Here is a 14,224-nt window from a genome sequence, read left to right on the forward strand (position 1 = left end):
GGTGCAGAGAAGGGTTCTGTCATCCCAAACCCTCAACAGGACAGCATGCCGCGCTCTGACAAGGAATTACAGATGATAAATGCCTCAGCCCACATAGGAGGCTCATGAGCTCTGCCATTACCCAGTAAGACTGGGTCAGATCTGCGGCTGGAGTGGAAGGCTCCAGACAAGAGCAATAGTCTGGGAAGTGAAAGTAGAGTGTTGAAAAGAACAGATTTGTGCATCAGCCTGGCTAGTGTGAGTCTCAGCTCCACCACTTTGTGACCTACCCGGGCAAGTTCTTTGACCTCTCCAAGTGCCAATTTCCACTTGTACAGAATGGAGAAAATAAAGTTACCCATCTCATAAAACTGTTATGAGATAATACTGTAAAGTTTTTAATATGGGACCTGGCACTGAATAAATGCTCAGTAAGAATTAGCAGGTGACAGTATGAGTCATGGTGGTCATTGACCAACTTCTGCCACTGCCGAATGTGTTCCTAGGACACGTTGGCTCATTTCCCCCGAGTCCCAGTTTCCTTAGCTAGAAATTATGGTTCTGAGCTAAATAGTGCCACTGATTAATGGTCACTTGTGTCCTTGTTGCATTACATTCTCCATCTGTCATCTTCACAGCCACCTTAGAAAAGGTTGTATTTTGTCATCTTGCAGATGAAGACACTGAGCCAGAAGGGCTTCATCTTCCAAATGGTGGTGGCTTTTGCTGCTTTTCATTTGTGTTTGACCCTGGGAATAAGAGGAGGATTTCTGCTTGAACAGCCAAGCTCTTAAGTTGCCTGAGTTAACATTTGCCTAATCTGTGTTTTCAATGTATTTGTGAACTTGAACCTCTCCACAAGAGCTTTTCTAAATATGCAGCTGATTTGTATGGATATCTATTTTAAACACAGGTAATAATTAGTCCAAACCAAGAACATGCCAGTTCTTTTTGCACTTTAGAGATCATTGAGTCTGTCTCCGAGAAAACTTTGGATTCCTGAGCCCTCCCCAACTGCCCTTTACCACCCACTGAAAAAGAATATCCAGGGCTCAGGCCCAGGACCTGTATTTTGACTTCCCATTGGATTCTCATGCACCAGGACTCTTACTGCTTTGTGAACTACTGCTCTACCTCGACCTTCAATACCACGCTCTCATACTAGGGAAGTATTTCTCAAACTGTGACTTAAGAATGTTGGTTGTCCTCGGAAATGAAGGTTTGTGAGTTCTCGGTGAATATTTTCCCAATGTTATGTTTCATTTTAATAATAACTTTAAGGACAACATTCATTGAAACACGTTCTGGACTTTCTGCTGTGTCGTGTTATGAGAAGGGAAGATCTCCCTCAGTGCTGGCAGAAAATAATAGAGGTGACAGCGTGTCAATGACACATTACAGACAATTGGAAGTCAAGTGGCATGACATCAAGGCAAACCGTAAAACTAAAGATTCCAAAATGAAAATTGGCGAGACACATAAGTCGTCACATGGCGCATGGCTGGATTTGCATGCTGAACGCAAGCAGTCTCTACCACATCATTTTGCAAGTGGACATTTGGTTACAAGACAACATCAATTACTATATTGAATTAATGTGAATCTGAAATTGATTAGTTTCATAGTCTTATTTATGTTGTATTTGAAAATTTATTTTGGTTTTCAAGACATGTAAAAACCATAGACATAAGGAGTTTCTAGCTAGCTTCATGTTTGAAATATTTAAAGATAATTCAAGCTAACACTGGAAGGGGTATTATACGAAAATGCTTTTCCTTTTAAAAGAATCCATGTTATGTGCAAATTTGGAAAACATTGGTCTAAAACATAAAGCATGTTTTACTTACTCTGCCTCTTACACTACTGGCTAAAAAACAGCTCAAGCACGCCGATCTGCCTTGTCTTAACAATTAGGTCCATGAGTGTTGGCCTGCTCTGGGCCCTACCTGTCTTTCCTCCTTAAAGACCTTCTCCCACCTCACACTTTAAACTCCCCATGTTGGACATGCTACTCCCCAAATCCACCAGATCAGCTGGCAAGCTTTCCACATTGTATTGTATTTAAACCATGATCATGATGATAAAAATAATAACGTTTATTAAGTACTTACTGGGTGGTGTATCAGGCACTGTTGTAAAAACTTTACAGACAATGACTTAAGCCTCAAAAGCCCCCAAAATCCTCTGGGATACCATTTTCATCCTTTTTTACAGAGGAAGAAATGCGACATAATTTAAGTCACTTGCTCAAAATCATACAATGGCTTCTTTATCTGTCTGTGAAACCATGAGCTGCTTGACAGATGCAGTATCATATCCCTCCTCTGTCTGTTCTTCCCCCAGCACAGTATCTGGCATGTTGAAGACCTCAGTTGTTTTTATTTAAGTAAAAATGATTTTTTCTCAATAAGAAATAACAACAGCACTTTTCATGTTCCTTTAAAAAAGGAACTATGTAGTGACAAGAGTCAGCCATTCCTTGCCCTGTTTTACCCCCAACCTCCCACCCCATTCCAGGAAAATGGAAAGTGTGACCCAGAGTTGACTGAGTCTGGCTGAATAGAGATTGCAAATGGAAGTTGCCTTCTGATACAAATAATTGTAAAATGCACAAGCCTTGTAGAGTTTTGCAATTCTCATTCTCATCCCAGTAGGAACAACGAAGAACATTTTGAAGATGAGGTGCTCCCTTGGGCAGCATATATACTAAAATTGGAATAACCCAGAGAAGATTAGCATGGCCTCTGTGCAAGGATGACGTGCAGAATCGTGAAGCAGCCCACATTTTTTATCCCACATGTTCTCCCACGTATGAGGGAGCTAAAAAAACTTGAGCTCATAGAAGTAGAGAGAATAATTCTGATTATTAGAGGCTGAGAAAGGTGGCAGGTGGTAGGTGATGGGGGGAAGGATAGGGAAATGCTGGTTAACAGACACAAACTTACAGCTAGAAATAAGTTGTAGCTTTCTACAGCATTCTAGGGTGAATATAGTTAACCATTTAGTCTCTGTTTTCCAAAAACTAGAAAAGAGGATCCTGAATGTTCACAATACACAGAAATGATAAATGTTCTAGGTGATGAGATATTAATTACCTTGATTTGATCATTATACATTGTATACATGTATGGGAATATCACTCTGTATCCCATAAATATGTATCATTACATGTCAACTAACAAATAAAAGGGAAAAAAAATCCTTGTTCAGGACTCACCAGCTTCACCCCCAAATATATAATATATAGTACTGTGTAGTGTGTGTGTGTGTGTGTGTGTATACTTAGTTCATTTAAAAAGTAAGATGAGGAACCTGAGACTCTGAGCCAGAAATGACTTAATCTAACATCACACAATTGGGTTAGCAATAAATCCAAAACTAAAACCCAGGACCCTCAACGTTCAATACCATTTTCAGTCATATGATCTCAATGCCTCAGTATTCACATTGCCTCCCATAGCAAATTTAATAGTATACTTTCATGCGTCAAACTTGGTGGTGGAGTGAGAAACATGCTAAGACTACATGATAATTGATATGTGAATCTTGTTGCTTAAGGATCAGAAGAAAAGAATGGGGCAAATTAAAGCAAATCCAAAGTGACTTAAACCCCTAACAGGAAAGGCAGTACACAGTATCATCAGAGATGAAGATGATAATCATAATGATTTCAATGATGGCCTTGATGATGGAAAAGAAGAATAAGGAAGAAGAACAAGAGAAAGCTAACATTTATTGAGGTTTACTGTCATGCGGGGATTTAGTCTAATTCTCTCTGAAGACATCAAGTTTTTCACACTTAAGCCCTGTTATTTGCATAGAGTTCTTATGATTCCGTACTCTCTAGCTTGCCCAACTCCTGAGTTCTTGTCCTGTGACCCTGAATAGGTTACATACGTTTTCCTAGCCTTATTTCTCAGTCTTTCATAAAGTAGTGGAGAGCATTTACATGACACCAACTTTGCAACAAATGCTTTTTTTTTTTATGTCATTTTGTTTAATCCCAATGACAGCTACAGAGTGACATCCCTCCCAGAAAGATTTCTGAGCCACCTAGCCCAGGAGTTTGAGCACTCTTGATAAAGACTTTCAGTGCCAGTTTTAGAGCCCGAGGAGGAGGAGCAGAAGACAAAGAGAAAGGGCAGGCGGAGGGGCGGGCGGAGTGGGGGATCTTCAAACATTCCTGAAACAAAATTTTTGGTCAAAATAATGTTTTTTTCTAAACAAAATATCTTTCGGTTGTCCATTTTGCCCAAATAATATAATCACTAACCAAAATGGCAGTTTCATATGCCACAATCCTTTCATTTGAGCTAGAAACTTATCAGTTCTATTTTCCCTGGATGGACCAAGTCATTAATAGACTAGAAATGAGATTATGGAAGAAAAAATAGGACCAGGCTACTGGGCACCAAGGCTCCAATGCTGACTCTAAACTCAAATACTGGTGCTTTTGTGTCTTTGTTGTTAGTTCTTTGAGGGCGGGCTTGGGCACTTTTATAATCATTAATTTATTAATTAGTTCATTCTTTACTGCTAGACTGCTGGAGTGGAAAGAACATTAAGCCTGGAGTCCCACAGAGGTTTAAGCTATGCAGCAATGAACAAGTCATTTAGCTTCTCTGCCTTCTAGCTTTCTTATGTATAAAAGTAGGGGTTTGTCAGGGACTATCATAAGTAAACTTTTGTATGCTCATTTTGTTAAATCCATAGGGTCCAGAGTTTTGACTACAACTTCAGAGTTGTAGTCAAAAGTTGTAGTCAAAACTCTGGACCTACCACCAGAAGATGTTCTTGAGACTCAGAGTAACTCAAAGTAGGTTTCCACTGTGATTGAGATTCCAACTTACAGAATAGAAAATTTGAGTTTTCTCTTGTAAAAGACCAGGGGACCTCCTATGGAAAGCACATGCAGTGGAATTAAATGGAAAGAAAGTTACCGGCATCTGACTTCTGTGAGCTTGGGCAACCCCTTCACTCCCAGACCTTAAGATTCCCAGCTACACATTGAGCTGGTAGATCTGAGTCTCATTTCCGTCAGCGCAAAAGCCTAATATTCTCTGTTTGGTGAATCGCAGTAAAGGCCAGAAATTCAATCCAGCCACACATTCCATAGAGGAATAATTTATGCTGGCTTAGGGACCTGCAGCCTATAAATCTGAGGTGCAGAGACATGAGAAAGTGCATAACAACACTCATTGACTATTTCCTCTCGGGGTGTCTCTTTGTGGGTTGTGTAGAACTTACACTCATCTCCGTCTTTTTCATAGACCTGAGTTCTAAGTTCATATTCTGTATCATTATGTTTAGTTCATTTGCTATTCCTTCAGAGCATGGGCTATGTGTTTTTCTTCATCCTGTCTCCCTCTATGCCTTCCATAAAATGGACATGAATTGTCCTTGTGTTGGATGAATCCACTTATTCATTTACAGCAGCAGCAGTGTGGTCCAGGGTGGAACAAAAGAAAGAAATCCAGGGTCAGAAGGTTTGGACCTTGCACTATGACTTTCCAACTATGTGACCATGGAAAACTGAAGTAGCCTCCCAGAATGCCAGGCCTGTGTGGCCTCCCTCCCACGGTGTCTGTGGTAACTAAATAAACTCACATAGATGAAGCTATGAGGCTCAATGCAGGTAAAGACTTTAAAGACTGACCTTATACTATCACTACAACTACACCAAGAAACTGAGACATGGGAACAGAGGCTGAAGGAACATACACAAAATGTTAACAGTGACTTTTTTAGGGTCCTGGGATTACAGATGTGATTTTTTTTTTTATCTGTTTTTCAAATGTTCTGAATCATAATTCCCTTACTTTGAAGGGAATCCTTTTTTAAAAAATGTAGTGTTTATTATTACTGGCCAGGGCTTGTTGATTTCCTTGGAAAGATCTCCCTTCCTTTCCACTCCCAAGGCCAACACCCTAGCCCAGGTCTTCTGCACCCCACCCCCTCCCTCTGCTCCAGCCTGTAGTCCATCCTGCATGCTGAAGCCAGCAGCAGCTGCCTTCACTACCACTTCCATCATGCTCAAAACCCTTTGCTGACTCTCTTTCTTTTTCTCTCTCATGCATCAGAACTAACTTCTCTACCTGACCTTCAATCCCATTATGATGTGACCACGTGTTCTTTCCGGCTACTCCCAAAGTGTCTGCAGCTCCAGTTGGCCCATCTTCCACACTAGTTTAGAGTCCACAGCAAAAGAGAGTGCACAATTAGCCAACAAGCATGTAGCTTGAACTGTACAGTGCTCTTACAAAGTTTGAATCAACTTTTAAAGATTGCAATTTCACATAAACATCTAAATTTCCACTTTTTTCTCCAAAAATAAAATATGGCAACATAAGTCCTTCGTCCTCTCAAGGCTCTAGGCTGGCAACAATCAACTGGAGCCTAGTAACAGCTGTTCCCTTAGATGGGGCCTACAGGCCCACCATTCACAGCAGGGCCTCTGCTGCCCTGCAGGGCACCTTTGGGGAAAGTAGGGAAGGGCAGTTCTTTCTCTGGGCAGAGACAGCCTCACCTAGAATGCATAGCTTGGCAAGCCAAGCAAAGGCTGGATGGATTTCAGTCTCCATTCTCCAACTCAGCTGGGCGGTCTCATCGAAGACCCAGCCAGCATGACCACAGGCACTGGCTCTGCCCACACAATAAATGCAGGTAGGCACCTGGCCTCTGTGGGTGCACGTATCTAAAACATCCATGGCAGTCTGGGCTCCAACTCCATTGATTTGTGGTACTCTCAGCTCTGCCATCTGCTTTGACTCCAAGCTGGCTTTGCTCAGTCAAAAGTTGCTTCCAGGGAGCTAAGAGTACTACCTGCTGCCTCTTCATTCACCTGAAGATGGAGAGAATGCCGCCCCATGACCCTCAAACGAGAGGCCAAGCTACACTCCTGAGTCAATCCCTTTCAGCCAGGAGAATACCAGGCACTGACTGGCTCAAGCTTAGTTACTTAAAACAATTCATTGTGACTAGACAGATCAATGTTTCTCAGCAGAGGTGCTATTAACGTTGTGGCTAGGACATTTCCCAGCTGTACGCTACAGATACATCTCACTGCAGTACCTTTGGCATATCTGGTCCCACCCATCATATATCATTTGTGTATACCAGTTCCCTGGCTGGATATACTAGTCCAATCCTATAGCTGGAAGTCTAGCTGAACTGAACGGTCTACAGATGAAGTGAACCAAATGATCGATAATAATGGGGAGGGATGATTCCTTAGAAACAAAGTCTGTTCCTGTGAAGAAGATGAGAGAGTGCAAATGGCGATCAACACTTACCCACTACATCTTTCTTCTTTGTAGGAAAGAAGATTAAAAGGAAGAAAAACTATGATGCTAAATGTTTAAATGTGTGATATTCCTCTTCAGATGTGCTCCTGGTTACTATGGAAACCCCTTACTCATTGGAAGCACCTGTAAGAAATGTGACTGCAGTGGAAATTCAGATCCCAACCTGATCTTTGAAGATTGTGATGAAGTCACTGGCCAGTGTAGGAACTGCTTACGCAACACCACCGGATTCAAGTGTGAACGCTGCGCTCCTGGCTACTATGGGGATGCCAGGATAGCCAAGAACTGTGCAGGTGCAATATCATAAATGCTAAGCCAGCTATCTGGCCAACATGACCCTCTGCCAATACTGAACTTAGATGAAGAATTTCTCATGGGGAAGTATTGTGAGTGCCCCCTTGTCACTTTCCCAGGGCAATATACATTCTCAGTAATATGCATCCTAAACCCACCAGGAATAGAAATTTTTATCAAGGCTACTAATATAACTTTGCTCATGGGTGGAATAAACTAGGAGACACTAACACAAATGAACTTTTGTCTTAGCATCTTATATCCTTCCAGTTTTAATCAAAGAAATAAATCAGACTTCTATGGATTACCTGCCATTAACCAGGAGACTGAATGAAATCTTGCATGGTTAAGGCCGGGCATGATGGCTCACTCCTGTAATCCCAGCACTTTGGGAGGCTGAGGCAGGTGGATCACTTGAGGCCAGGAGTTCAAGACCAGCCTGGCCAATGTGGCAAAACCTTATCTCTACTAAAAATACAAAAATTAGCTAGGCGTGGTGGTGGGTGCCTATTGCCCCACCCAGCATCCCTTGAACCCAGGAGGTAGAGGCAGAGGTTGCCATGAGCCAAGATTGTGCCACTGCACTCTAGCCTGTGTGACAGAGAGACTGTTGTCGAAAGGAAGGAAGGAAGGAAGGAAGGAAAGAAGGAAGGAAGGAAGGAAGGAAGGAAGGAAGGAAGGAAGGAAGCAGGGAGGGAGGGAGGGAGGGAGGGAAGAAGGAAGGAAGGAGGGAGGGAAGGAAGGAAGGAAGGAAAAGAAAGAGAGAGAAAGAAACGAAAGAAAGAAAGAAAGAAAAGAAAGAAAGAAGGAAAGAAAGAAAGGAAAGAAAGAAAAAGAAAGAAAGAATCTTGCATGGTTCAAATCAGTTTTCTTATTCAGAGGGCTATATCTCTTTCTTTCAGTTATGTTTGGTAAAATCAAGATTTCCATGAAATAGATTAGCAAGTCAAGGGTACCATTTTTAATCACCACTACCCTCCAATTTCCTCAAATTGTAAGAGTAAATATTTCAAAGATAGCATGGAAAACTTTCAGTTAGACTGAAATGCACAAATCTTACTCACGATGTCTCCAATCCATTTGCCACATAGAGTGAAGCTCTTCAAAAGTGAAGTGAGATTGCTTTCCTCTAAGAGTGCAGGAAGGCTGAGATTGAGAATGTCTTACTCTTATGTGACTTTGAGGGGAGGGAGGGAGAGCAGGAGATATTGTACTCCTGTGGCATGGCTCTGTAAGAAATCCTCTCACTGAAACAGATTTCCCCTGGAAAAGATTCAAGGAGTAAGGAGTTTTAAATAAAAAAATGCAACATATATGTTCTGCAGAAGTCACAATAAAAGTAAACATGTCTACAAAAAAGCAATGTGCACAGAGGCATAACACTGAGAATGACAGCAGAAAGGAAGGAGCACTGTGTCTAGTCAGGCAAAAGAGAGAGAAGGCGGACGTCAGAAATAATGTTGGCAAAATCAAAGCCTGAAAGGTTGACATCCTGATTCTCAAAACATTTACTAAATTTGTGTTTAAACTACAAAGATTCAGGTCACTCTTGGAAGAGAAGCTAATTGTAGAAGCAATAAAGCATGATCTTGCTGAATGGTTTAATAAATCTGCATTTTGTGGAACATTAAACAGATGAAATGTAATAAATAGATCTCCCTATGAACCTGGTTTCTATGATTATTCAGTAAAGACAGTTAAGAAGTGGGGGGAAATGCACAATTCTATTCCAGTTAATTGCTAGCATAGATAGTAAGAGAATTCCTCTTTAAATACTACAAATTAGTTCCCACACAGAAACTCAGTGGAAATTGAACAGTCTGATGAGATTGGGTTTTTGTTTTTGCTTTTTCCAAAAGGCATTATAGAAAATCATCGGTAGATGAATAATGGGCTCCCAGGTCTTCTAAATTCATGTAAAAATGTTCCTGATTCCTTGCAGCACATTATTCTTATTGCACTCATAGGTGTCATTTGGAAGTTTGGAGTCCGTCTTGCCAAGGGTCAAGAGCAGTGGGAGCCAAGAATTGCTCCTGGGCCTCCTCACTCACTCCTCGCTGAGCTGCTCCTCCCTCACACCTGGCAATGATCAACCCCCGAGTTAAATTAAACTGGAGTATCAGTCTGCAAGGAAGGGACGGCTTCCAATTTCCAGTTGAATGATGAGCTCGTGGTCATTTAGTATCTTGTGAAACTTATCAGGACATTTTTGGACTGAAGCGATTGCACTGTCATGTCAGAATCCCAAAGAGTTGGGAGAGAAATCCTAGAAAACTTAGATTCAGTTTTGCCCAGGGTCACTTTTGAAAATCTCATTGGGCTGGAGCTTAATTGGATGAAAGGCATAATCTCTGTATCATAGATTCTACACAGTCTTAAGGAAGAATGTAATTAATCCCCATTGACGAATTATACACTGATAGCTAGTGTTTCTAGAAACCAGGAAAATATTGCCATATTTTAAGCATTAAGAAGTGAATCTCTTGTCTCTTGCTTTTGTTTCCCACAGTGTGCCACTGCGGGGGAGGCCCATGTGACAGTGTAACCGGAGAATGCTTGGAAGAAGGTTTGGAACACTCTACAGGCACGGACTGCTCAACCATAAGTAAAAAAAACAGTACATGATTGACTAACCCCACTTTCTCTAATGTGCTGCAGGTGTGGGATTAAGAAGCGCTATGCAGTATCACTCTAGAAACTGCCGAGTCCCACCCTCTGGACTTAACCCTTTCTGCATCTCAACAAATGGATCCTGCACCAAGTGCTTGGTGGTCCACTTGATTCCCTCGGGCAAATGGGTGGTTTACATTTGCATAGCTCTGCCTTATCCAGTCTTTACATTCAGCATCTTGCCCGATGGCCAAAGGCAAAGTCAGAAACACAACTCCCAGTGACAGAGCTCTTTTCAGCTCCTTTTTCTATACTGTCTTTTCAGGTCCTCAGATAATATGATGTACAGACAATACTTTACAACACCTGGGGAAACTGAGATACCAAGAGATTTAAGTGGCGTCTCCCAGGTTACTCCAAATCTGAAGTGGGAGCAGAAGTAAATATTCAGGCTTTACAAAATGGAGCTGCCTTTTATCTTTCTTGGATTTCTCTGGCACTTGTGTTAATTAAATCATGAGGAGTTATACTAGGAACAAAACTTTTGGTTTAAAAATTATTTAATAGTAGGCACCCCCTCCCCCAAACAAAAGTATCTTGGTCTCTCAGTCCCTCTGAGCAGAAGAGATAAATCTTACCATTGGATCACATCTTAGAAGATGGCATAGGATGTGAGGCACAAGCAATGCCAAGTTTACCCACTGAATAGGTGGCCCCCAGGTAAGGTCAATTTAAGAACATCAAGATGCCTACCTGGTCCTAAGCATCTCCCCCACCAAGCCTGAAGTGCTGGCTGGGACTCAGTCCCCTGAGAGAGCTTATAAGTAAGACCATGTTAAACTTCAAATAACAAATTAACATATTAACAGCAATTAGCATGCCAGTCTCCCTATGTCACATCTGTAGAAGAGAGCACCGTCTGAGGGAAAGAGATCGGGAATAGGCAAGTTGCAAAAGGTGATCAAGGCGGTTCTGAAACGCAGTGTGCCGTCCTTGTGAGTGTGTCACAGGAGGGCCCTGGGTTCTAGAGGTGATGACAGTGGTCAGAGGAATTCAAATGTGAAAAGTGAGAAGTGATGAGGAACTGGGACCTGCCTCCCCACGTGCCCACGTTCAGCCTGAACTTTGGTGCCCTCATCAGATGTCAGGAAGCGACTCTCACAGCGATAACCTCAGACCTCCCGGTGCTGAAGTGTTCATCCTGCCAGGAAGTGGGGCTGTGGGGAGGAGCTGTGCCCTCTCTGGGCGGAGAGAAGGTTAGTGCTAGCTCTTGAATACTGAGAAAAGCTAATAGGAGAGGAGGGGCGTCTAGCCAATAGCCGTCTTCACTAGCTAATGCCAAGCAAGATACTAAAGCCTGACAAGAATAGAATTACAACTCCTCATGAGAAAAAAATTAAAATGGTATTAACCAAGGAGATAGAGATTTATGTTCTGCTAAAACAGCCTGCTTTCAGCATGCTTTGACTCGTGATTCTGAAGACATGTTTCACCTCCAGGCTGTGATAAGTGTGTCTGGGACCTGACTGATGACCTGCGGTTAGCAGCACTCTCCATTGAGGAAGGCAAATCCGGGGTGCTGAGCGTATCCTCTGGGGCCGCCGCTCATAGGCACGTGAATGAAATCAACACCACCATCTACCTCCTCAAAGTACGCAGGAATGTTCTACCTTCCACTCTGTTTTCATCCTGGCTTCACAGGCCCGCAGCTAGCAATTCCTTCTACCCCTTTTTGTATCTGAGTCTCACACCTGTATTACAGATTGTTAGACCTGTAGGTCTAACATACAAAACATAAGTAATTTCATAGGAAATTATGAAAAGTTGATTGTAACTATGAGCTTGGGCCAAACAAAAGCTGCTGTCTACAAAAGAGGTTATATGGGAAATGAAATGACTAAAAGACTAGTATCTATGCACAAAACTACTGAGGAAAGAGAAATACTTATTTCCTTGGTGCAGCCACACATTACTTGTTCAAGTCATTACCACAAATGGTACCACAGAGCTACCATTTCCTTAGCCTTAATTTGCAAGGTTTTGAGTTTGTGTAAAAGCATCCTTCTTTTTCTCTCTCTCTCCTCACCCTATCACCCACCCACCTCTCCTTCTCATTTACACACATTCTCTCTCATTTTCTCATACTCACACACTCAAATGCACAGACATACACACATACCTTGTTTCTCCTCATAGATCTACTGGTTAATGCCTAGTAAAAAAGTTAAAAGCAGCCAACAGATTAAAAAAAAATACAGTAATACAGTTGGCCCTCCATATCCACAGGTTCCACATCCTCAGATTCAACCAATCTCAGATGGAAAATATATTTAAAAAACAATAAAAAATGCAACAATAAAGAAATGAAAAATACAGTATAACAACTATTTACAATAGCATTGACATTGTGTTAGTATTATAAGTAGCATTATAAGTCATCTAGAGATGATTTAAAGTATTCTGGAGGATGTGCATACACTATCTGCAAACACTAGGCCATTTTGTATCAGGAACTGGAGCATCCCCACGGGGTCCTGGGACCAATCTTCCACAACTACCAAGGGATGACTATATAAAGGTCCTTCTATAGCTAGGATTTAAAAGTTTTCTTTCCCACGAAATCATGGGCTTCTATCACAACCAAATGATATTTTTAAAACAATGATCATTATCTGAGGGAAAATAGAATTAACACCAGCACATTGTTCTACTTCGTTAGTCAATTTAGGAAAATGATTAAGAGCACGGACTTTGAAACTAGATTGCTTGTGTTCAAATCCCAGCTCTGATACCCACTAGCTGTGTGACCGTAGCTAAGTTATTTAACTTCTTTAATCCCTCATTTTCCTCATATGGAATTGAGAATAATTATTGCATCTATCTCATGGGCTGTTGAGAGAATTCAATGAATTGATATATGTAGAGAAGTTAGAACAGTACCTGGCATACTAAGTACTCATTGCTTTTTGGAGGTGCAAATGATATCCATAGCAGTTGGCCAAATATGTAAAGTGTAAACAAAAACAAAAATTGTACTGTAGCCTGGATAGAATCTGATCGTGAATTTTATTCTAAACTTTGAAATTGTTCTTGTCCAAAATTACCTTTTGGAACACATAAAGACACTACCTCCCAGGGGAGTCACCCAGATCCAGGCCTCCTGAAACCATTCAGATTCTCTTTCCTCAAAGGCACAACTTCAAGACAGGAATCATTACAGCAGACAGGAAGTCAGTGTCAAGATTGAAGGGCTCACTCTCAAGTAATCTCAGTAAAGCCACATTTAGACCCACCTCCTCAAAAATGAAAAAGGAGAAAGCAAGGGGTCTGAAATAAAGAGACTTGCATTGAAATGAAAAAAATTAATTTCTGTACTCCATTTACATCAATCCTGGTGGGTTGGTCAGTTCTTCCAGATCCAACAAAATTAAACTTCTAAAGCTCAGACACCCAGGGTCACCACCAGCCTATATTGTACCTTTGTACAAATCAGAAAAAGGAGCCCTTTCCCCATGGTCAACCCAGTCCCTGACCAGTATCCCTGGTCTAGTGAGGGGAACCTGCAGAATTTTAGTTCCTAAGGGCCTCAGTCCCCTCTGCAGACCCCACCCTTCACACCAGGCTGCAGCAGCCTGTGGACCCCACTATTTTGAGAAAAGAGCCTCACACTCTACTCTGAGTCCTCTTACACTGAAAGAGTTTTATGTACATTTTTAAAAATCTGGTGTGCACATTGACTAATTATTTTCAAAACACATTTTTCTGTAGACAAAACTGTCAGAAAGAGAAAACCAATACGCCCTAAGAAAGATACAAATCAACAATGCTGAGAACACGATGAAAAGCCTTCTGTCTGACGTAGAGGAATTAGTTGAAAAGGTATGTACGTATGTATTCAGTTTCTGGGACAACCTTCAAAGAAAGGATTTAGCTGATGTGAGGCTGGCTGGTCACAAATGACTGAGGCTTAACATGGTCCAGAAAAAATGCAGTGACCCATGTGCCTTAAAATAAATCAAGACCAGACCTGTGGAGAA

General features: G+C 41.6%; 1 protein-coding gene and 1 non-coding gene across 2 annotated transcripts in view; both read left to right on the forward strand.

Annotated features, from left to right (window-relative positions):
* LAMA4 (laminin subunit alpha 4) overlaps positions 1-14,224 on the forward strand; it is a 147,741-nt gene that overhangs the window by 55,403 nt on the left and 78,114 nt on the right. Inside the window, exons 6-9 of the mRNA XM_023219040.1 lie at positions 7,362-7,576; positions 10,087-10,182; positions 11,687-11,838; positions 13,956-14,066. Of these exons, the coding sequence (XP_023074808.1) occupies positions 7,362-7,576; positions 10,087-10,182; positions 11,687-11,838; positions 13,956-14,066 (574 nt within the window). The remainder of the gene's footprint in view (positions 1-7,361; positions 7,577-10,086; positions 10,183-11,686; positions 11,839-13,955; positions 14,067-14,224) is intronic.
* On the forward strand, positions 2,662-2,768 carry LOC111547350. Its single transcript, XR_002733101.1, has one exon. It is a non-coding gene; the product is annotated as a U6 spliceosomal RNA (small nuclear RNA).

This window comes from Piliocolobus tephrosceles, chromosome 5 (assembly GCF_002776525.5).
Source record: "Piliocolobus tephrosceles isolate RC106 chromosome 5, ASM277652v3, whole genome shotgun sequence".
NCBI lineage: Eukaryota > Metazoa > Chordata > Mammalia > Primates > Cercopithecidae > Piliocolobus > Piliocolobus tephrosceles.